The sequence below is a fragment of the Drosophila grimshawi genome, unplaced genomic scaffold (genome assembly GCF_018153295.1).
Source record: "Drosophila grimshawi isolate 15287-2541.00 unplaced genomic scaffold, ASM1815329v1 contig_1377, whole genome shotgun sequence".
Lineage (NCBI taxonomy): Eukaryota > Metazoa > Arthropoda > Insecta > Diptera > Drosophilidae > Drosophila > Drosophila grimshawi.
Window position 1 is genome coordinate 14,343,991 of NW_025062900.1, and position 24,255 is coordinate 14,368,245.

At 38.4% G+C, this 24,255-nt stretch overlaps 1 protein-coding gene across 3 annotated transcripts; it reads right to left on the reverse strand.

Moving 5' to 3' along the window:
* Positions 1-158: 158 nt before the first annotated feature.
* LOC6562489 lies at positions 159-22,344 on the reverse strand. Of its 3 annotated transcripts, none has more exons than XM_043214546.1 (11): positions 22,322-22,344; positions 21,364-21,672; positions 13,670-13,841; positions 12,260-12,326; positions 11,860-12,175; positions 11,666-11,795; positions 11,448-11,588; positions 9,158-9,349; positions 8,948-9,065; positions 1,561-1,682; positions 159-644 (listed from the first exon to the last, which is right to left on the reverse strand). In XM_043214546.1, the coding sequence occupies exons 3-11, from the start codon at positions 13,752-13,754 to the stop codon at positions 556-558; spliced, it is 1,260 nt and encodes a 419-aa protein (XP_043070481.1). In that variant the 5' UTR covers positions 13,755-13,841; positions 21,364-21,672; positions 22,322-22,344; the 3' UTR covers positions 159-555. The 3 variants fall into 3 exon arrangements, with proteins under 3 accessions (XP_043070481.1, XP_032592140.1, XP_032592139.1); XM_032736249.1 differs by having other exon boundaries at positions 22,304-22,344; XM_032736248.1 differs by lacking the exon at positions 22,322-22,344 and having other exon boundaries at positions 21,364-21,688.
* Positions 22,345-24,255: the final 1,911 nt, after the last annotated feature.

Genomic DNA, 24,255 nt, shown 5'->3' on the forward strand with positions numbered 1-24,255 from the left:
AAATAGATAGATGACAGATGATTTTGATAGGTAAAATATAAAAGAAATGGGAAAATTTAAAATTTTATTTACCAAAAATGTATCCGAAACGCAGACCAGTGAGCTATTCAAAACTTTTTAAGTTCGGCTGTAGCTCAAATTAAACAACGTTATTTTGATTTGTTTTTGAAAGAATATCGTATAATTTTTATTCACAATTCATTTTAGGCAATACAGAGAGGGGAAAACCATATTTTCGTTATAAACTCTTATAAGCTCCACTTTCTGGGCATTTTAGGTTGGTTTTTCTTTTTCAAACAGGATGATGAGTATAGTATTATTAAAGCATTTACTAAGAACTTATTTTTTGTATAGTTTATTTATTTAATTTATTTTGTAATTGCTGTAAGTACGTGTGAATTATTATTACAGGGCGAAAAAGTTGCTAATACTTTTGAATTATTTCGATTGCCATTCGTAGAGCTTACAACTTATGACTAATTATAAGTGATTTATTATGTGCTCTCTTTCTAAATAAGTTGAATTTATAATTAAATTCTACTGCTGTGCTCTGATTCAGTTCGTTACAACCGAGTATTTGCGTGCTGTGTACTGGCTCTGCCTCTGATAGTGCTGCACATTATGTGTGGGCATTAAAATGTTGCCTAGTAATGAGAATTGTTTATGCATTAATATTGTATAATAAAACATTGGTTATTTGTGTCATTCCGCTAAGCAAATCCACCCACTACCTACAGCTTTGTGCTTTTGCCGAATTCAATTAGCCAACCACTGACTTATAAGGCACGACATACCACAACACGCCTCAATGATGACTAAGTACCTGACCTCCAACTCTTTTTCTGTCCGGTTCTGTGCCTGCCCTCTAATTAGCAGCCTTGTTTCACACATATATTGAAAATTGCTCGGGCACCCTATAATTTTCAATCAAAAGGGTTCAGCGTTGCTCGGAGTTCTCTAAATTCGTCCGGACTGTGCATTAATAAATCAAACAATCGTGTGAATCGTATACTCTACCAATCAATTGGCCAGGTATATACATCTATTTAAAACGTACATTTCTCCGATTTTCAAAGATACACAAGTTTATCAGAATTTACCGTTCATTCTTTATTTAATTAACTACAATTATGCAAACTGTTTAAAAAAAACATTGACAAAACTAAGACAATTTTCAGACAGCGAATTAAATGTTTGTGTTGCTGTATTTAAAATACAAATATTTCATATCAATTTTACTTAAAAATCACTCTGTATTGAAAATATTATAGGCTAATGCTAATTCCAATTAATATTAAAATTGTTCTCATCCATAACTAAACGTCTAGTATATCTAAAGAACCCACACTGTTCACTAAGGTTCAGGGCAAGACATCTTCAAATTAGCCATAAAAAAGTTAAAAACAAAACGTGGCCCCAAAACTCCACTTGAAACTTAAACTAATCAAAAAGTCAAACAGGCCGCAAAGAAGGAAAAAAAAGAACCCAGTGCATATACCACATTGTTGTTGTTGTTTATGTCGTTGTGGCTGTTGTTGTGTTTGTGTTTTGTTGACTTACCTGAGGGGCATGGTGTGTCCAGACAAGGATTACGTATCGAACATGTGCGTCCATCACCTTCATAGCCAACCGGACAGGAGTCACACTGGGCACCGTTCACAGTATCGTGACACTGAACGCCTCTGCAAAACATTGGAATGAGTTAAGTTGAGTTCAGTATTGAGTATAGAGTATAGAGTTAAATGTTGATGGGCTTATTTTTGTTTGTGGCCACATACGTATGTATTGTTTATTATTATTAATACTGACAAGCAGGAACAAATATACAACAAAAGATTGTAGAAAACGGAAAACAGCATACACAAAGCTAAATTTATTAATGATGTTCGCTGCATGAGCATACACAAAAGGCAACTAGAAAGAGAGACAACATTGAAAAGGTTACAGTTGGGACCCCTTCTCGGACCCCGTCTCGGACCCTCTTGGGCACAAAAGCACCGACAAAGCGCAATCGCCACATACGGCACACGTGTTTGGTCTTATGTTTTGGGCTTGGGATGGTTTTTGGGATATGCACAGGAAGAAGAAGATGGGAGACAGCCCAATCCCGAAAGAAAACAAATTACAATTACAAGAAAATGTTATTAAAACCCGTTGAGGCAAAATAAATAAAAGAAGACACTGTATGCATGTCGCTTGCTTGACTGTAGGAGTATGTCCATGTCCAAATGGCCCATGGCCAAAAAAAAGTGCAGTTACATGCTGAATGGCATGTAAATTTCTCTTTATGCTCTGGCGAGTGTGGGATTCGCTTATGGCTACCATATAACATTTACATATCATGGCATGGACATTAGTTACTATTCAGGTTATGGTTAGCCCAACTACAAAAGCTGCGTAACGCCGCTGCCGAGAGTTCAAAACTCTCCCAGGACATAACTCATGGCAATCGCTCCACGCGACCATATTCAAGGAAGTCCATCACTCCAGCGGACATCCAACCTGCAACTACTGCGCCCAACTGACCCAGAAGCCATTTCTTGCCATATTTTATGGCAAAATCTACAATGCGTTGAGTTAAAGAAAACAAATGACGTACTCTACGATCATGTGGGCAGACTCAGAGCCTCAGTGTGTCGAAGTCCACGACCAAGTCAAATTCAAAGCCCTTACTGGTCACATTCTGTTTGAAAAGTAACTCAGAAGTAGGAAGTAATTTTTAAAAAAAGTCAAGACTTTTGTTATGGGCTAAACAGTTTTTTGAATACCCTTTTATTTTAAATGAAGAACAGTTTAACGTGTCTTGTTTTCACAAGTTCAAATCAATCAATAATCAAGTTATATTCTTTATTTAATGTTGTTTTTGAATTGTTGTTAAACATATCATTATTTTTTCTCTATGAACCAATTGTAATAAGATAAGGATTGATTTTTCTTTCAATCACAACGAATCTGTAATTATAATAAAGAATTCAACTCTGATACAATTTATAATTAACAAGTACTGCAACCCACTACATAACATTTCTGCCAAATAGGTAAGTCTTGAACAACAGCTCACACTCTCTATATGGATGATAATTATAAGAATTCCATCTTGTCATAACCCACGTCAAATTCCTTATACTCCGAGCAGGGGACCAGCTACATACTGCGAATGTGTATAAACTAGTAGATGAACTGTGTAAAACTGAGGCGCAAATGTATTCGAGGGTTGTTGTTTCAGTGTGGTTGGAAGAGTTTGTGCTGTCAGTTTGGTGGATTCATGAGACGCAGCTGCGGCATATTCATTGGTGGGCAACAACACTTGTCAAGTGTGTGTGCGACCGTCAATATTTTGGTAGAAGCATTTGGCGGCAACGCGCAATTAGCAAAAAGTGTTAAGTACTTAAGTGGCAACTGAGCCAAGCTGAGGCGGTGCTGTTGCTGTCCATGTTCGCGTCCATGTCCAAGACAAAAAGTGAGAGAGACACAGAAAAAGAGACATCTACACGATCAAAAATAAGAAAAAATGTTGCGTAGGGGTTTTCGCTTTCTGGCCATGTTCGCCAGGCTGTGTTCGCCGCGTCAGCCACTTTGCGCTTTTCTGCTTTGTTTCAGTTCAGTCGACCATATTGTCTTGGATCCCGGCGATGGCATCGGCGTCGTTTGAGTGCTGGGAAAATAGCCAGCGAAGCACATCGAGGAACGCATTAGCATTTCTGCCACTACCTTCTAGCAGTTAGCATGACGAACCCACTTGCCATGCGCCTTTCCTCTTGCTGTTGTTGCCCGTTCTTTTTATTAACCACGCATTCATAATTCATAATTCCAATTTGCTGCCTGGACCAGCCAAAAGGCTGCCTGCCAAAGAGCTATCCAGCAGCCGTTGTCTTCTTGCTACCTCTGCCCCAGCCGCCTGGGCTCAAGTCCAGTTCAAACACTTTGCTCGGCACCACCCAAAAGACAAAAAACCTTTGGACGCGGACGTGAACCTTGGACTGCAAACTGAGTAATGTGTGAACATGGATTTGAAGCATACAAAATGCTTTTAGGCTCTGATCGCAGTATGCGGAATGAGCTACAAAATGCTATGGCATGAAGGATGATTAAGTCCCGTAAATGCTAAAATATCTAACTGAAATCGTAAGACTACTGTATATACATTAAATTGAATTTTAAATTGCTTCCTTAATAATATAAGGTATTCTATGTCAACGTTATATTTCTGTGTTGTTGTTGAAGAATATTATACGAGTACTAGTAGTTTTGATGGGTAAAACAATTGTCTCCAAATACTTTTCTTACAATCATAAAAATGTTTCTTTGCTACCAAATTTTGTATAAAATAAATTTGAAATATTATATCAAAATGTTTGTAAAACAAAAATAAATGAGGAAACGTTAAATGACCATAGATTTCATTAAAAATAAAAAGCATACCTCCTTATTCATGCTGTGATCAATCACAGCCTTCAGTTCACACTTTACAATCTTATTTCGCAGCCCATTTAAATCTGTGCAAGCTATTTCTCATATGCTGATGATAGATTTGGTATCCATTTGGAAACCATGATGAACCCATTTCTTTGCCAAATCACTTTTTCCATAGTGCCTAACTCTCTATCGTTACTCGCAGCGTGGCGAAACTTATCTATTATTGGAGAAGCTAAGATCGCTGCCCGCATTTATCCCACCCAAATTGCTTCTAATGGTAGCGCATGCCATGCAAATGCATACCACTTACTCCAAACAACAGGAACACTTGGCTCTCCCTTAAAGGAGTTGGTGCATCCAGCAACAACAACAACGACCATATGGCGCACGCTCTGGACAAACTACAACTAACTGCCATAAAGCGGCGTTTATTTTGCCACAGGCCACTTATCTGCGAGGTTGGCAGTAGGTTGGCTGTTGGCTGCTGGCTCCAGCTACAGCTACAGCTTTAGCTCAAGCTGCAACTTGGTCTCGACTTGGTCTTGACTGGGCTTGTTTTTGTTTTCATTGCTGAGCCTGCACACGGCGGACGACGGGCATCGAACCAAGGCAGCCAGCCAGAAAGCAGCCAGAGCCAGAGCCAGTTGGCTATTAATTTGAATTCAAGCAGTCAAATGCTGCCTCAGTCCCGGCGACACAGTCAACAGTCAACAACAACAACGACAACGACAACAACGTCAACGTTGGAATCAATGGCTCCACTTTTGCGGCGCGGCTGTTGCTTTTTTCGGTGCGTAGGCGAACTCGATTCGCGGCTGAGATATGCGTTCCACCGAACTTTGATGTTGCTGTGAACCAGCTAACTCTATCCACTGTCTCTCTGCCACCTCCTCTCCACATTATTTCTCTCTTTCAGTTCACTCTGTTCACTCATTGTGTATCTGCTTTTACCAGTCAATGTTTGCTGTAAACGTTTTGTTTCGCCCAGGCCTCAGAATCTGTGGGAAAGTTGCCATAATCAAATGGAATTCTGTTTTTGGAATTGTTCACAACATGTGTATACACATGTTGCATCTGGAATCGGATTCGGAATACTCTCCATCGCCATCGCCAACTCTATCTGTATCTGTAAATCTCAATCTCCGTCTAAGATAGGTAATATAATCTCTGTCGACTGCAGCTTGATTGCATTGCTGATTATTTCATCATACGCATAATTTAAATTGAACAACAGCATCAGAAAATTGTGCGTTGAAAGGCAGTGAAACTTTTGACGGCAGGCTATGCAGCTTAGGGCTATGATTATAATTGGGTTTTTTAGTTAGGGTCAGATTTTGATTTAGTAGGACTGTGCCTTTTTTTGAAATGGAAAGTGTGACTTAAGTAGTTGAGTTTCATTTTAATCGGAGACTAGCTTCGATCATTTTTGAACAATTTACAGAGATTTCATAAAGGTAAAGTAATATTTAAAATATATTAAGTGTATTTAATAAAATGAAAGTTCTATGTTGCTTAGATGAATGTTAATGTTTAGCAAATAAAATTATGGTTTTTCAGTTTTTTAACAAGTGGTTCGAGTTTGGAACTCAATCATTAAAACACTTTTGTATACGTCTGAAGATGTTGCATGTCAAAGGTTTGGTACGGGTCAAAGATCAAAATTGTATACAAATAAATAGTGTAACTCGTTTATATAGAAAACAGTATTTAATCAACGATATGGTCTAATATTGAAGTAATAATACGACATCTGATTTATTTCTTGTGTAACCAAGCAACGCACCGCTCTTAATACAAATGTATATTTAGCTTTTCACACTTCAAATTGATCTTAATAGGCTCTCCATATAAATATATATTTAACATATTCACACTTTCTAAATGCCATCAATAGGCATTATTAAAGCTTTATGCTTGTAAGCACGCATGTATTCAAATATTTAATTTTTGTTATGTACTACTTTGCACTGGCTGCCCTAGTAAATTTAGAGTCACTTAGTTGTTCAACTCTAACTAGATGTTTACAATGGGCAACTCAATTTTATTATTTTCAATTTAAGCACAATGGTCAAACCTTTATAAAAAAAAAAAACTCCATGATAGCAGCGCTCAACAAAGGATCAACAGGTGTGCATGTCATTAGCGCAAGTTTTATGGACTTTTAATAGAATTGATCTTAACATTCAACTCGGCTCTAAAGTCAAACAAACAAAGCGCTGACCATGTTAAACTATGACGCCGCTACGAATAACATCTCGAGGGTTCTAAATTAAAATGATGGTCCAGTGTAGTGGCCATTGTATGTGTGTGTTGGGTGTTTTTTCTTATTTTATTTTTATTTTTTTTTTGGGATTTTGAACGTTAGCTTACCACACGCATTGGCCACATTTCATCGATAATGAAAGATGACAGTAACGAGACGATGGCGTTGCTCGACGTTGCTGACAACATTTAAAACAATTTTATGCAAATTAAAATACGGTCAGCCAGGGCGCACCTTCCACCAAAAGAGATCCCTGGCCTAGACACCTACAATACACAAACACACACACACCACACACACACGTGTGTGTGTGTGTGTACTATTGTGGCCATTGGTTTGTCTGTTCTTGCCCGTTTTCAATAATTTACACAAATTTATGGCCGGACTGCCTTCCACTGCGCGTGGCCAGGCGCTCACTTGTCGGGTCTCACATTTCACAGAGTGGCCTACGGAACCGAAATCACTTTAAGTGTTTTGACACAATGAAGTCAGTCAGTTCTCAATGCTCCCTTCTCAATCCTCATACCAGATGTATCTGTGCGGGTTCCCTGCACATTTAACTAATTTATGCGGCAGTTTCAAGTGCCATTTGTGGTCCAGACCCCACAACTGACTGATTCCCCTTCTACAGCATCTTCAACATGCTTCATTGTATTATTGCAAAGGTTTTGTTGCATTTTGTTTAACAATTTCTACCAAAAATATGCCCTTCGCTGACCGTTACTTGGCATGTTATAGTTTTGTTTAACATATTTATGGCATGTCTATTCTGATTTTCTAGAAGTTCTGGAATTTATGTATTTATTAGTCAATATTCGGTGACATTGCTGAGGGTCTGCGGTCATATGCATAATTAGTTGATTGAGTCTGACATTAATGGATCCAGTAATAAAGCCAAGCCAGAACTAGGTTTCCCTTCGGCCCTGGCGTTTTCTTCCGGCCCCAAAACAAAAAAAAAACAACAAAACAAAACTCCATATGGGCTGTGGGTGGTTTTACGACTCTGTTCCGCAAATGAAGCTATATGGTTTTTGTGTAGGTTATTTCATGTTTCCCTGTTGTGGTGGGCTACTTCCAGCTGTGCTTTGAAGTATTTATCAGCAGGTGATTTAATTGTCTTTCTTTCTCTAAACTGATATCACACTTCTAAGTCGACCGCAGCCGGCACTTTATATAGAGCCCTTGGACGTAAAAGCACCTTTCTAGGCCTTATTAATAAATACATATAATTATATATTATATTTTTGAAATATCATCTGTAAATCTATAAAGATATTTGAAAAACATGCAATACTCAAAAGCAAATATCTCAGACATTTCCTATCTCCTTCTCTCTCTAGCTATCCTAATATGGCTTTTTACTTCTCGGAACTTAGTACTTTATTACTTTTTTTCACTCTCTCTCTTTACTAAATTAACTACTAATAAAAACTCATTAATATGTAATAAACTCTACTTTCGTTTCGTTTAGCTAATTTCGTCTTTAAAAGCTTATTTTATATTGTTATTTAGCAGCACAGTTTTTGTATGGAAAAAACTTGTTAAATTTTAGCAAAGCTCAGTAGGAAGGCATTTGTGTAAAGTGATAAACTTGAATGACTTGGTGCTAAGTGGAGAAGCAAGATGTGATCTTAAGCTGACAAGGGATTACCCATTTTGCACATTTGGATTGGCATATCGAGAGACTGAGATCTAAGCGCTTGTCAAAAGGGTGAAGGATGCCTAGCATAAATATTCGCCTTAAGAATTTTCTATTTTATCTATGACTGCCAATAATAATCTTTCTATCCCCCTCTCTCTCTTTATATTTGCTTCTTTTGATTCACTAATCAGCAGTCTAAGTCAACTACTCCAAGGGGCCTGCATGGCTGGCATTGAATTGAAATCTGAATGGGTAACACTTATCAATCATAGATAGGAAAGCCTTTAGCTGTCTGAAGTGGCAGGCAAGAGCCGCTTGACTGCATCATTAAACTATAAACAACATCAAATTGCCATTAAGGCCATATGCAAATAATTGCAGACTCAGTGAAGAGAAACCCTTTGCGAAAGCGCCGAGCGACATTTTGCGTGAGGCGGCGCCTTTTATGCCCCAGGCGTCCATCTGCGTCAAGAGAACAGCATGACAAATACAATTAATATGGATGCATTGGATAGCCACGCCCTCGACGCCATTAAGGAACGTCGGATATGAGCATATAAAAGCCCATAAAACATACGAAAAAAAAGACGATTTTTGAAGTTAAATATTTCGTACAAAGCACTTACAGAAAACAGGGTCTGTCAGCACAGCTGACGCCCGGTTTGCAAGATTTGCCATCGCCAATGTAGCCGGCAGGACAACGGCCGCACCTTGGTCCCGAGGCGGTCTCATGGCAATCAACGCCTGTGGGCAGTAAGAGCAAGTAACGAGTTAAATTTAGAGTTGAATTTGGGTGTGTTTTGCTTTTGTGCGGTATGAGTCATATTGGTACTTACCAGGATAACAAGGATTCGCAGTGCGACAGTTGGGCTCAAGCCGTATGTGATTGTCCCCGCTGGGCTCTTTGCAGCCGGCACAATTCTCCAACAACACGCGCAAGTAGGCAATCTCCTGACGCTGGTGGGCGACGTCTTCACGCAGCAGCTTAACCAGTGCCAAAAGATCGCTCAGCGATCGTGCGAAGGCGTCTGGAACAATGAGCACAAAGCGCAAAAACCGTACAAAATTAAGACTTTTAAATAAAGCAACAATAATTCATGAGTCGCTGCGTACTTGCAACAGTATGTGTGTGTGTGTGTGTGTGTGAGTGTGTGTGTGTTAGAGTGTGTGGGAAGCATTTGGGTATCTGACAAGATTAAGGCCTAACCAATCCGAAAATCGCACTCATTTTGAGCGGCTTTCCTGATTGCAACCTAATCCGCTTTGTCGCTTGGACGACTTCAAGCCAAAGACCCAGTCACTGTGGTGCCTCAATATCCAGCTGCTAATGCGCTGCGCTTTAGCGCAGTTTAATGCGATGCGACAACAGAGCTGAGCACCCAACGCGAACTGTGCGCATTCAGAGATGCCCCATTCACGGTGAGTCACTGTTATTTACCACAATTATACATATGTATGTGAAACTACAAAATTGCTGAACAACGACGAGAGTTCAATGGTTGTTTTTGTCAGAGATTGATAAGATATATATATAACATCTTTTTTAACATAAAATATGTGTATTGATTGGGAACAACCAACAGACTTTTAAATATTATTGCAATAATTTAAACTAAAATTTACTTGTTAGTTATTTAGCTATATTTCAAGACAATAACAACACATGCAGTATTATCTACAACATAACACATTCACTGCGACTAATGAATAAATATTTCAATAAACTCTACACAATTATTTATCAAACTGATAGCTTATCCTCTTTGAAAATGACGCTAATAAACTTGCAGCTCATCTCTGAATCTCATATGTTGTCTGACGCCATGTTAGACACATGGAAACAACTAAACTAGTCCAATGTTTCAACGGTTCCAACTGTCTCTGTACATTCGGATTGTCCGTCCGACTGTCGGCTTGAGTGAGTTTTGTCAACATTGAAAAGGCCGCCGCCGCCGCCGTCGCTTCAACGCCCAAACGCATCCGTTCAAGCTGTGTATGAACATTGGATTGGGTTCGGGTTCGGGTTAGGGGCTCACACACGATCGGTGATCTTGTTTTGGTTACATTTCAGTTTTGTGGTGTACAACCTTCGTTTCTACATATATCTCGACGGCGTCATTCATTACGTTTGCCTTTGCGATTTATTTGCCGCCCGTCGTTTGTGTTTGTGTTTGTGTGTGTTTGAGTGGGTACAGAGCGTGCTACCAATTTGGTGTTCTGCACTGAGCTAGATAAATAATAATTATGCTGGGTCGACATCAGCCAACCACCAAACAGCACTCAACGTACCCAAAACGAGTGCACAAGTTATGCATGGGCTTTGGATCGGCTTTGGCATATCTTTCGGTTCATTAGTGTTGTCTTTTCTGTGGGCGCTATTCGCTCGTTTATCTCTCTCTCTCTGTCTCTCTGTCTCTCTCTCTCTCTCACTCTCCTCTCTGACGATTAGCGGCAACTTATTGGCGGATTGGCAGCAGAATGTGGGTACTTACATATACTATAATACTGATGCCAATGCCTTGTAATTAATTGGCAGCAGATTTATAAGGCATTATCGCATTAAGCGAAGACATTTATTTGTATGGAAATGAATTTTGAGCTTGACAGCAATGGCAAATCGAGAGGAATATAAACAGTATATCAAACAACTTAATAAAATCAGCTAAAGTTTAATTGCCACTGAATATAGTCAAAGTCATAGCGCAATAAGTTAGATACTTGTGAATTGCGCATTATTGAACTGATACATTCCTTCTTATATACCTTAACTTTTGTATATTTTCTGTAGGTCTTAATCAAAGTCACAAATCTCGACTAATATTTTAATTGCCAAGCTTTTCTAGTTACAGATTAAACGAGCTCTGTCCCACAAACACATCTATCAGTTTTTACTTAATTGAATTATGCGCCTTGACTGACATGAACGCCAACTGTTTCGGGCTAATAATTTCATCTAGGTAAAAATGATTTAATGACTACGCCTCATAGAGGCCACAGTCCCACCCAAAGGCTGTGGGCAACCCACTGAAGTCTCCAAGTCAACGCCCCAGACGACGAGTGTCGTCGACTGTTTAACGATAAGTGTGATTGGTAGCAAGAGGTTGAGTAGATCTGTTTGTTGCCTACCTTCACAATCGCCATGCAGGACGGGTATATCACCACGCTCCACATCGGTAGGTATTTCCTGCTTACGCTGATCAACGCCGTCCCGGGCCAGAGTTGGCTCATGATACCAATTGCTGCGAACATCGCGCTTCTTGTTCTTCTCTGAAAAATTGACAGAACACGGAGATGGTGGGCTGTAGAGCAGCCCACTGGGCAAACCTCTGACCGTCTTAACTTACCACGCTCGGTGATCTTGTTCCGCAGCATGCGACGATTGCCTCGACGATGCAGACCCTTCTGACAGTTGGCACGCTGCAGCGAGTGCTCCATGTCTGCATCAAAGTGCAGTGGATATTTTCGTTCCCTGAACTATAGAGAGTTGAAAGTGATGATCTATATTAATGCAATCGAAACGGACGCATTCAACACTTACCAGCTTGATAACTGGATCATCCATTTGCGTATAGAGCTTTGTCAGGCTCATGTCCATGTCGTGGGAGGTGCTCGGCTTACAGTCCACAAAGAGCGTGATGCGATTCTTGGAGAACTGCAGGGCCAGCGATCGTATGGTGCTCGTCTCATTGATGTTGGGTATCTCAAAGTTGCGTGACTCTGTCGCCCCATTGGCGCTGATGTCCAGCGTCACCCGCTGCTGCTTGCGATCGAGGAAGAAGGACATCTTATGCTTCAGCATGGGAAAGTCGATCATGAACAGTGCCTCAATGGATATATGCAACTTGCGTCGCGGTCTACCAGACAGAGGAATGCCATTAAAGTGTGTGCAACAACTTTCTAAACTTGTGCTAAGTGCTCTTCAAGGTTAGTTAATTTACCTTATGTGTCGCGTCGATATAACCACATCGCCCTTCCTGATATACTGTTCCAACTCGGCAGAGGCAACTGTGAGAGATTATTTAATTGTTTGTGGGTGAACGGATGAAGAGTTAGCTTATTTTTACTTTACAAATATATAAGTTTTGTCGTTAAAAGTCGTTCTTTATGTGATAGCCATATACACAAACTATATGTCTGTTTCTAAAAAGAAAACTTCTCATTCAGTCTTAAAACTATCTTTATACCTGATACAGCAAAACTTTTTAGTCACAAGGTTTATAAAGTGTCTAAAATATTGGCTAAAGAAAGATATAATTTTGTTTTTAGTTGGTCAATTAAATAGAGCGCAGCTGCCTTACTTATTTGTAATTCCTACAAGTGAATTGATGTTTACCAAAGTATATTTATATTTGTATCTGTGATAAACTTGCCCTAATATTGAATATACATCCTTAGATAAATGTTCAGCAATTTATCACTGTTCATTATGTCTCAATTTACAGGGGCATATTCTTTATCTATTATAAACATTAGATCAGATCTCACAAATTGCAAGCAAGAGCAGCTTGCTCCTGTCACAGTCTAGGCAAACTTCCGCTGTGCAAGTGATAGTTACAAAATATCAATTACTAAATCAACACAATATACAAAACCACTAAAAACTAAATCAAACAATGCACTGACCATGTTTACTAATCCCCACCAAGTGCTCTACTATTTGCTGGCAACTGGCAACTGGCAATCGGTTTTCGCGCCTGGCCAAGATTACAACACTTGGCGGTGTTTATTTTGGTCAGCGCTGGCTAATCCCGTCGCATGTTAACCCAAAAATGAAAAGAGACGGCAAACTAGAAAGCAAACACTGCACTGCATTTGCACAATCCAAATATGTAAAACCATGTCAAAAGAAATTTATCAAGAGACTAAAGAGTGAGGACTGCCGACTGAAGACTAGCCCATGCTCATGTGTAGAATTTCACGCATTTGTTCAGTTATTTGTCATGTGTAGGAGCAGTGGTTTGACAGGCGCATGTGAAGTGACCTTCACGATATCGTGCCACACTCGGTGTGGCTTTGGCTACACACAAGGCGATTGCTGAATTGCAATTGTACAATTGCAACTTGGTCAGCTCGTGATCGGGCAACGCCAACGCCATTTATGGCGATGGGAGGTCGACTCCATGCAACTGCCACAACTGCAACAACTGCAACAACTGCTGACAACGTCGTCGTTTTCTGATGTGTGCTTGTGGATTTGTGATTTACATAAATCGCTGTATGAGTTGATTTTGGGCGATGCCAACGTTATCCAACTGCCGTCCACCACTAACTGTCCGGCAAATATTTACTTGCTGCTATCGGCCATGTTTGTCCGTAACTGCAACGGTAAACACGACAACGGCACCTACCTGGATCCAGTGAGAGTGATGCAACCTCAACGAGTGCCAGCGCCAATACGGCCACGCCGATTAGCAGCACACGCAACCAATTCATTGCCCAGCGCTGTCTTCTTCCTCTGCTGCTTCTGCTTTGGCTTCTTCTGCGTATTCTTCTTCTTCAGCTGATTTGTGTTTGCGTCCGCTGTATTAAAAATAAAGTACATAAAAATAAGGAAGACAAAACTCAGTCGGTGGTTGTTTATTTAAGTTTAAAAATAAGATGCCATAAAATGCAGTGCGACTGCCCCATAAAATCGCATTCAAATAATAAATAAAATTCAAATTAAATTTCTTATAACGAGTAAAAAAAATGTGTCGTTTTTTGATGAAATGTTTGCGGCATTTTTCAGATTCTCAACAAGCACTGATCGTTAAAAATGTCTGCGCCTTGCTCTGATTTCGTGCCGGAAGTGTTGCTCCGATATCACCTAGACACAGAGCCACATATATTTCCCTATCTATGTATATCTTTCATCTATGCAGCCATCTGTGGGCGTAATAAAGCATTTGCAGCTTAAGTTTTTTTTTATTTTATATCTTTTTCCACTTTTGTTGGTTTTGAGTTGGCCGAGATTTATGTTGGATTTTTGCAATCATTCTTTCGTCGACTCGTGTTAGTTAAATAAATGTTTAGTTGATGTGTTTTTGGCATTTTTTGTTCTATGTTTCTTTTATTCTATTTCTTGGGCATGTGCTTTTTCAGGTGTTTGCCCAGCGGAAGCTGAATGAAAAAGTTTATGGACAAGGTGGAGATTTCTTTTATGGGATTTGAAAAATCTTTGAATTTGAATCTCTTGTGCGTATTTTAAAAATTAATAAAATATACAATGCATTACGCAGCTGAACAACATTGAAGAAACAATGGAATTGTATAATAAGGCAGTCAATTCCCTTATACATTTCAAATTTAAAAGACCAAAAGCATTTTCGAAACAGTAATTGAAAATTATATTGCGACAAGAACAACATTGTTAATAATATTAACAATATTTGTATTTGTAATACGCATTTATTAACATTTTACTAATTATACTATAATCTAAAAGCAAATAGTTTTGGATTAAAATCATAATTAATGAAATAACAGAGACACCAGCATCACCTAAATATATGGAACAAGTAGCTGTGTATAAGCTGATCTCTCACTTGGCCATCACATTTCAATTACAAGCCATAAATCCTGCAACCAACAAGGCAACTGTTTATCTTATTGCTCCATTACCACATTCACTGAACTTTCTCCACACTCTTCGCCTCCTGCACCAACTAAATTAACCCGTTGCCGTCAAGAGCTACCGTCAATTGAAGTAATTTGTTATCGGGCGCTTAAATCTCTAAGTGATCAAAGGCTCGAATGGAACAGCTTTATAACTTTGGCAGCTCACTAATAAATTGTTGAAAACAGAGAAGTTAACGATCAATTAAATAAAAGCAAATACCAGAAAAAAACCACTTGAGTAAATAAGTACACATTAATTGGCATTAGACATGCGGCAATCGTAAAAAGGAAAAAAAAAAAACAAAAAAAGAAACTGCATTTAAGTAGCCACAAACATTTGGATAACTGTCATAAATCTCTAGCCGGAGGATGCGCTATACAACAAATTGAAATCTAATAGATACATATCTTAGACTCTACCTGGCGCCCATTAGGCAATATTAATGTTTGAATAACACTAGAAATTGTGGCCAAGTTGCTAGCTGGAGTATCAACACGGCAGCAGCGCAGCTTCTTAACTTGGCTCAAAGGTGTCCCAGGAATGTAGTAACGGTCGGGCCAACAGCAATGTCGTTATGGTCTTACAAGCCAAGCGCGTTTCTGCCAATACTGGTCCAAAAACTTGTGAGTGACAGTTATGGATTTATAGTGGCAATAGAACTGTTGCCTTCTGACTCTGCAGCTGATCTCTACGTATTCTCTGTGGCTCTCTCTGTGATTGTGGCCAATTTGAGAGACGCTCACTGAGAATGTCACTGAGTCACAGAGGCACAAAACATATGCCATTTATGGTCGAAATCTCAACAGCCAGACTAAAAGCAGACTTCACCAGCTAACCAGTGTTGTACAAGCATTGGACTATCCCAGCCACTTCAACTGAGAGCTTTTTAAAGTAGTTTAAAGTTTTTATGTGCCAATTGACAGGGTTTATTAAGACTTGGAGCAATGTCCGTTATGTTTTTGTTTTGGTTTTTTTCGGGTTAGGTTTGAAGTTAGGTCCAGACAGGCTAGGAAATACTGTCGGCAGTATTCTGATATTGATGTCAAAATGTAGGCCAAGTTTGGACAAGGCATTATAAAAACTGAAATTATCTACATGACACACATAAAGTTCAACTTATAATTCTGCAGGAATTGAGTAAACCTGTACAGAGACCAGACTAGACATACACAAATGAATATAGAGTGTACCCAAATGCAGTACTATATTATTTGTTATACATTATTTATTATATATTATTTACTATATTATTTATTCCATAAAAATATAAGAAGAATAAAACAAATAATACAAAAATACGCGTTCAATTGGGAATAATAATATAATTATTAAAAAAATAATGTATTTTATTTTTACTATGGAAATAAAAAAATGTTGAATTCAGGTTATTTAAAGATATTATATACTTATTAGAGACTTAGAAAATAAGCGGCTTAATAGTTATAATGATACAGTACACCATTGTCCAGATCTTTTCATCATTTAATCTTTAAAAATTGATGTTAGGATAAAACGTATAAGGCAATGAGTTCCTAGTTTCCAAGTTTCTACAGAACTCAGGTCATGCGCAATGCGTATAGCTCTTCAAGTGTTCACTGAAACGTATAAATAGACAGTTGTGTTTGCTACTGACAGTCTGACCGTAGCCGCAAAGAACATTTCCCACCAAATGTCAAACGAATAATCTCCACAGTCCTCAGACAACGGGAGTCAAATCAAAAGGTACAAACTCAATGCGAGCACTAAACTCATAATCCTCGGTCGAAAACTTATCAAATACTTTTTAATGCCTTCGAATGGATATATATATATATATATATATATATATATATATATGCTATAATCATATATCTCTGTCCGGCACCCACGCAGTCAGCATAAGTCCAAAATGTCTTCAATGGATGACAGCGAGTCGCCATAGAGACGAGCGCACAAATCAAAAGCAATAATGCCATGGTTAATACGTATACATATATATTTATATACATATGTACCAAATACGTGTACACTTTGATTGACATTCAATTAAGCAAAGTCAAATGCACACGGAAGCCGCAGATGACGACCACAGAGCAAAACTGTCACCCACTAGCCCCGGTCCGATCACACTGATTTAAGTCGATCGAACAAGTTTGTCGGCATCATGACAAAAGGCGTACCCTGTTTATCAGCAGTGGAAATTTGATGCTTATCGAAAAAGTAATTCTATCAGATTGAATGTAAGCTGGCAGGCACCCTAAACTGGACTCAGTAGAGAGCGGGTTGCTCTTAAAATAACCAAGAATCTTGTTAATTAAGATTTTGATGAGAAAAAACTTAGTCAACCATTGTTAGAATCTAAGCAGTCTTAGAAATGTTCATAGTCTCTGAAATTATGTAATTGTTTTACTGCATTTTGAATAACTTCGTGAAAGTTGTAATCTTTCATTTATTTATCTTTGTGAATAAACGAGGACCACGAACATATCAAATGTTTTAAGCTTTTACAATCCTAAGTTCTGCCAGTTAGCTAACATACAAAATAAGTTGATGATAAACTGCAAAATATAGAAACAAGAAACCAATTTCATAAGCTCAACCTATTGATATGAAGAAACCAAAAATTAGACTTTAATTCCCTAACGGTTGAAAGACAAAAAGCTTCCTAGTTATGGTCACAGTTGTCTGCTCTCTTATCTTAAACTGAAAGAAATAATTAACATAAATAGCTCAACTCTTTTTTATGATTTCTAATAAACATAAAACGTTTTCTGTGCATGACTCATCTCCATTAAGAGTTGGGACAGCCCTCGTATAGCATTAGAAATTCAAATATTTTGACTGTTGCATCGCTCGGCAGCATGCAACGTGTACTGCGTACCCCAGGGCGATGAAAACAGCGCGCAAAAAATGAAGCATAACAAAAAACAAAAACAAAAATACACAAAATAAGTGATAGCTGGCTACTGCGCATGCGCCGCTGCTTCTGCAACACTGCAACACTGCAACACTGCCGCTGTTGTCTCTGTCGCTGTCGCTGTCGCGTGTGGGTAGGACAAGTTTAGCGCTCGTCGCAGTCGTCGTCGTCGCCGTCGTCATCGTCATCGTCATCGTCGTCGCCCCAGGCGTCGTGTCACTGAAATCAAATCAGCCGCGTTTAAATGCTCAACCGAAAACTCAAACTCAGCTGTGGCTGCGGCTGCGGCTGCGGCTGCGGCTGCGGCTCCCAACATCAACTCATACTCCGACTCCAACTGCAACTGGAGTTCGAAGCGCTGGCAAACCTGCTGTCAGTTGCTGGTTTGACACGGAAAGAAACGACGTTGGCGCCTACGCATCTGGAGATGGAGACCCGGCCCCAGACTTGGCAGCGAATGAGAGACCCAACTAAGCTGCGCTTAGGGAAATTCTTCAACGGATTTTCATTTGCTGCAAAACTTTCTTTGGCTTTTTGTCTAAGATTTTTCATTTTGAGAGCTCGTTCGCTCTCTTTTTAATTGAAAAATAAAATAAACTGAAGCGATTATGTGTCGCGTTTGCTTGATAAATCGTTTTCATTATGGCACGAGCATAATGGATATATATATATATATATATATATATTTTGTTTTTTTGTATAACTTCCGGCGCAAGTTGAGTGGAATTTGCTTAATTTGAAAAAGTGACAAGATTCCGACGAGCTCAATACCACTTGACTTCGACATTACTGTGATTTTGTATTTCTATTCAATGCTCAACGATCGTAAGTGTCTATTTAAATTTTGGTTTTCCATCAAAAATGCAGTAGTTGACAGCTGAAATGTTGGCCATTCAGCTATTACACAAACGAATTTCACGCTCTTTTTTAGTCCCATTTCACAACATTGAAAGGTCTGTCAATTGTAAATATATATATCGACATATATATCTGAGTACGGTGCTGATTTCTGGTACAGTAATTGCCGCCTGCCAAGCGGCTCAATCAAACAACTAACAAAAAAACAAAAAACAAAAAATTGTCAGTGCAATTATGGCGGAAAGTTGTTGAAACTGTTGTGAAAAAAAATGGGAACGAGAAATTATCTAAACGGTGCTAAAGATTGAATACCCTTGCAGACGTACATATGTCAAAACTAATGGTAATATTTACTTAAATATCTATTTATCTATAAACTGAATCTTAAAGTTATAAAAAAATCGTTTTAAACGATTCATCAATTTTTTATGTTAATCAAAGCAATTAATTTTTAAATATTCAAAGTAAATCACATTTTAAAATATAATAAATTCATATTAGCCGCAAACATACACATATACATAGATGGTAACTATCAATTTACAACTTGACATTGTTTTTTTGTTTTTTTTTGTAAATAAACAATCAAATTCCATTCTTTAAATCTGCTAACCAGCAGCAACAAACTGTCCCTTAACATATGATTATGCCATAAACAACAATAGAACATGTCACAAATATGGCAGCTTCCTAAGGCACACCCAGTAAATCTCGCAAGTCGTTTCTCGATTTGCATTTATGAGCAAAATATGAAATTATAATTCGGTTAACACTAAATCGCCAAATAAACAGGCAGCAAATTTTATGTTTTAGGTTTAATGGGATTTTTTTCTAAAACCAATCAACTGGTTATAAATGATATCTTAAGCGTTTTGTGAATAACCCCAACTGGCGCCATGTTTTTCGAATTTTTTAAAAAACCTGTCAAAACTCTTTGCTGTAATCAATACAAAAGTCGAAAAGTCATTAACTTATTTTGATGAACCATTAAAATGAAGTTTCATTTCTGTTGAACTTGAATCACATTTGACGCCGCCAGTCCAAAAAAAAAAAAAAAAAGACTTTACTTTATTATACTGTTTTGAATTACAAATTTAATTTGGTGCCGAAATGCAGTTAATAACACAAAGCATCTAAAATTTGTAAACCTAATTCAAACTAAAACTTGAATCAGACAACAAATTACTTTTGTCTTCCTCCCCCGGGACGATGCGCTAATTTGTTGCCACAATTTTCCAGTTGATTTGCATTTGTTTATGAACTCATAACTTGAACAAATGCTGGCAAGCGGAAATTTCATTAAAAGTAATATAATTTATGTTTTAATAATGCCACAGGTACAAACCATATATGGCCATCCTAAGAGAGTATATGGGAGCCAACCACAATGTGTATAATATATTCAAAATAGTAAACAGGCAGCTAACCGCAGACTGACACATCGTCGAGCCAGTTATAAATTGTTATGGTAATGCTTTCAGTGGGCGTTTTATAATTGAATTGGCTGAAGATACAGCAGCCATTCAACCAGACACAAATGTTGAAATCAAATAAATATATTATACAAATATATATATATATAAACAAAAACACAGAAAAAAATAAAAGGCTTAAAGCATGGTCGCTATTGATCAGATTATGTCTAAACAAAGTGGAGAAAATCTCCATCCCAAAAAGGAAATGCCAAACAAGTTGTGAATGCTGTTAAATATTTAAGCATAACCGACAATTATTTGTATTCTTTTCGGACGTTTTTATAATATAGCCAATTGTTCACAGCTCTAAGAGACATTTTAATTCGCCTTAATATACGACTCATAAACTGTTCAGCTTGTTTTTAATATGTGTGGAAAGTTCGATAATTAATAGATTATGACTTGACTATGGTATTTATGGCGCCAACGCAGATAAGGCTACAGATCTATAGATTAATGTGCAGACATTGTGGCCAACGGCCTTTTAGACAAACTGGGCGTGTCTAATTAATATGTATCGATAGTATTTGAATTACAACAACAATTAGCAAGATTTATTGTAAGATAGGAAGACGGTGAAATGGAGTTTTCCTTTGCCGCATATTTATATTCATAAATTGGTCAATTAATATGGCTAAAATTACAGCAATCGTGAGTTTTTCACATATTTAAATTATTGATCTTCTGGAAAATGTTTACAAAAATTATAAGGAAACCAAATCCCTACCGTATATGAAATCATAATATGTAAAAATGTTTAAATTGGAATTTATGAAACACATTTCTGCTACTCATTTGTAACCAAAAATATTAAGAAAAATAGTAAATAATTAAAAGTTTTTTTGAGTATTTCACATTTTTTTAAATTTTTAAATTGTGCTAGTAAATTCGTTGACATTTAAAGCTTAAGACTATGTTTATAATTTGTCAATTAAAATTATAAAATTAAACAATAATTCTTTCCGTATTTAAGTAAATTATACTTCATCTTCATTATCTAATATGCTCAAATTAATACCACACTGTATAATTAAATGTTAAACAAATTTTAATATTTGTCCGTATTCACTTCCTCTTAAGTTTTATTTTAAAAGTTACAGTTATTTCACTCAGCTTGGATTGCATTCACTTTCTTATGGCGACCGAATGCATATCCCTCCATTTGCTGTGACTTGTTTAACCCACTTAAGAGCACTTTGTTGCCTTCACACTCACCTCTTTGTCAAGGACGTTGCACCACGCCAACGTTGTTTCCGCTGTTTGTCCGCTGTTTGCTATTGGCCACTTGGGCTTTCAACAGCCTCTGTAGCAGCTTCTTAGAGTCGTACTTATATCAGACAGCTCCTTGAGCTTCTGTCACTTGTGCTGTCAAGGCGAATGTATTTAGAATAGCAACAACTTAAGTTACTTTTATGGATGCTGCCACACTTAATTTTCAGAATTCTCTCATGTATTTCTCTTTTTATTTTGCGTATTTATACATTGGTGTAAGATCAAACAGCAACTCACACTAGTATATGGGAACTATAATAAAACGGATGCATTAAAAATTTAAAACCCTTTTTCAAGAGACGACAAACATAAACAAGAAATCATACACAAACACACTACACACAGTACACACAACACATGAAGAACATGAAACACACGCGAAGATCTTCCCGATTGATTTTATTAGAACGAACGGCACACGCGACGGAGGCGACAACGACGATCCTCCAGCGATGGCAACGGCTACACAACTGAACGGACCTGTGTGGTGGATGTTGCTGTCGTGTAGGCAGTCAGATGCAGGCCGTACGGTGTTCGTGCTAATAAAAATTAAAACACTTTTATGCTATTAACAACAAGAACGCGAACCGAAGGCGAACGCGAAGCCACCTTGACAGCAAAATGGAAATGAAAATCGAATGATCAGAGCAGATGGAGGAAGAGGAGGCTGTCAAAATGTGCTACAGTGACAATTTAACAGGCATACTTCCGTCCACCCTCTGTTGTTATTTGTGTAATAATGATTCTTATAACAACAACAACAACAACTAACGAAACGAGCAACACTAAAAGCCGTCATAGATCACGATCTCGATCAAGCATATCAAACACAGCAAGTCAAATCGCGCGCATTTGTCGATAGTCGCGAGCGTTTATCGTTTACCTCTGCTATCGCATGTACCGTCTTGTTCAACGTGCAAACGCACACTGAAGGGTACCAGCCGCGACAGCAACATCAAAAGCAGCAGTAGCAGCACCAGCAGCAGCGGCAGCCGCAGCAACAGCGACGGCGGCGGCAGCAGCAGCAGCGCGAGTAGCAACAGTTGTTGCAGTCGTCGTCGCCTGATTGCAGTTTGTTTTGTTCTCGGCTGTTGCTGTTGCGGTGATGCTGGCGTGTTATGTGGTTGTTGTTAACTTGTTGCTGTTTGTCGGGAGAAACGCGTTCAGCAGAGCAGCAGTCGCCTCAGTCGCCGCTGTAGCATTTTGTCTTCGTTTGTATTTCTTTTGACGCGTGAGTAAGCTAAGACGCCCACGTGCAAATTTGCGTAAGCATGCACAGAGTTGCCAGACTGTTCGCCTATGTTTGTATGTAACAGAAAATGAATTGAAGATTAAGAGTTGATCGATTGCTAATTGACTCTTAACAGATTTAATATATATTAAATTATAAACGAACTAAGGCGAGTAGATTACAACGTATCTGATATGCGTATTGATCTGAAAAAGATCAAGGATTTACTTAAAGAAACTGTTATTGACCACTTACAAGTTCATCACCAACAGGTTGATTTCACTTTATTTGTAGAAACTATTAATGACCATTAAGAATTCCTCACTGACAGGTTTATTTCACTTTCTCACTTAAAAATTCGTTTGTTGTTGATCAGCATTAACAGCATTAACCATTATTACCAATGCAAATATGTTTGTATTTACACAAGCCCCTATTTACTATCCAATTAAGCTCTAAGTTGGGCAATAAAAGCCTGCTCCTATTTTGAAATCGAAACCCAGCTAAACATCAACAACAACAACATTGTTGCCCTTGCTCATAAACCACATTTAGCCCGAATACTGTGAACCCTTTTTATGCGTTCAACCTTGCAACATTCCCCACATGGTATCCCGGCCAGAGCATCACACTCAAAAACTTCAAAACTGAGCACTTTAAAAATGCCCAGAAAAGAGGCTCGTAAAAGCCCGGCACGCTCTGCAATCATTAAAAACAACAACCAAAGCAATCATTAAAACTGGCAGTCCAAAAAGAAAAAAAAAAATGCGATACGCATGTGGCACCTACTATTAATGGCTACTTATGCACTACAAGTGCTATTCCCTGCAACCACTATCCCTCTACCAATACCAACCCCAACCCCAAAACTCTGTCCAAACTATAAAAGTGACAACAAACTGATGCGTAACACGTCAGTTGGCTAGAAGGCAGCTTCAGATCGTGGAGCGCTGCGACCAGTTCATCATTATGTCGCCAGCATGTCAAGCCCTGGACGGGGCAATGTGCATATATCATAGCGCTATAATGCACACCCAGTTTCAGGCAGCAGCACAGATTCACATCAGCATCAGCATCATTATCATCATCATCTTCAACGCTGCATATTTTGCCTGCTTGCCTGCGTTTTTTTTTTTTTTTTTGGACACGACGACCACTTGCTGAAATTTCATTATGTGCGTGATTTATAAATAAGCGGCTGGTTCAGGTCTGTTGTTGGTGTAGTTGTTGCTGCTGATGTTGTTGTTGCACACAGCATCTTCAGCGGGAACGACCCACGCACTTTGACGGCGCTACAGCGCAGCTTGCATGTTGACTACCCCTGTTATGTTGTTGTTGTTGTTGCTGCTGCTCCTTTGTTGTTGCAGTTCATTTCGTATTAATCATAAAATTGTATTATTAACATGTTTATTTTTCGGTTTTCGAGTTTCGATTACACGCATTCCTCGGTTTATTGTGCGTCTTTTTTGTCTGTTTTGTGTGTGCAAAGTGCCATGTGAACGTGACTTTGTTGTGCAGTGTTACGAAAGTGAGCCACTTTCTAACACTGTACCCAAATTGTCCAATCGCTCGGGAAAACTATCTTTTATACCTGCGACAGTTAA

What these genes read in the sequence shown, in the direction of transcription:
- LOC6562489 (XM_043214546.1), bottom strand. Translation starts at nt 13,754, where the DNA reads ATGAATTGGTTGCGTGTGCTGCTAATCGGCGTGGCCGTATTGGCGCTG. An exon ending in CCTGCATGGCGATTGTGAAG is followed by an intron (nt 9,350 to 11,447) that starts GTAGGCAACAAA and finishes TCATTGTTCCAG; the next exon opens with ACGCCTTCGCACGATCGCTG. An exon ending in GCTGACAGACCCTGTTTTCT is followed by an intron (nt 1,683 to 8,947) that starts GTAAGTGCTTTG and finishes AATGTTTTGCAG; the next exon opens with AGGCGTTCAGTGTCACGATA.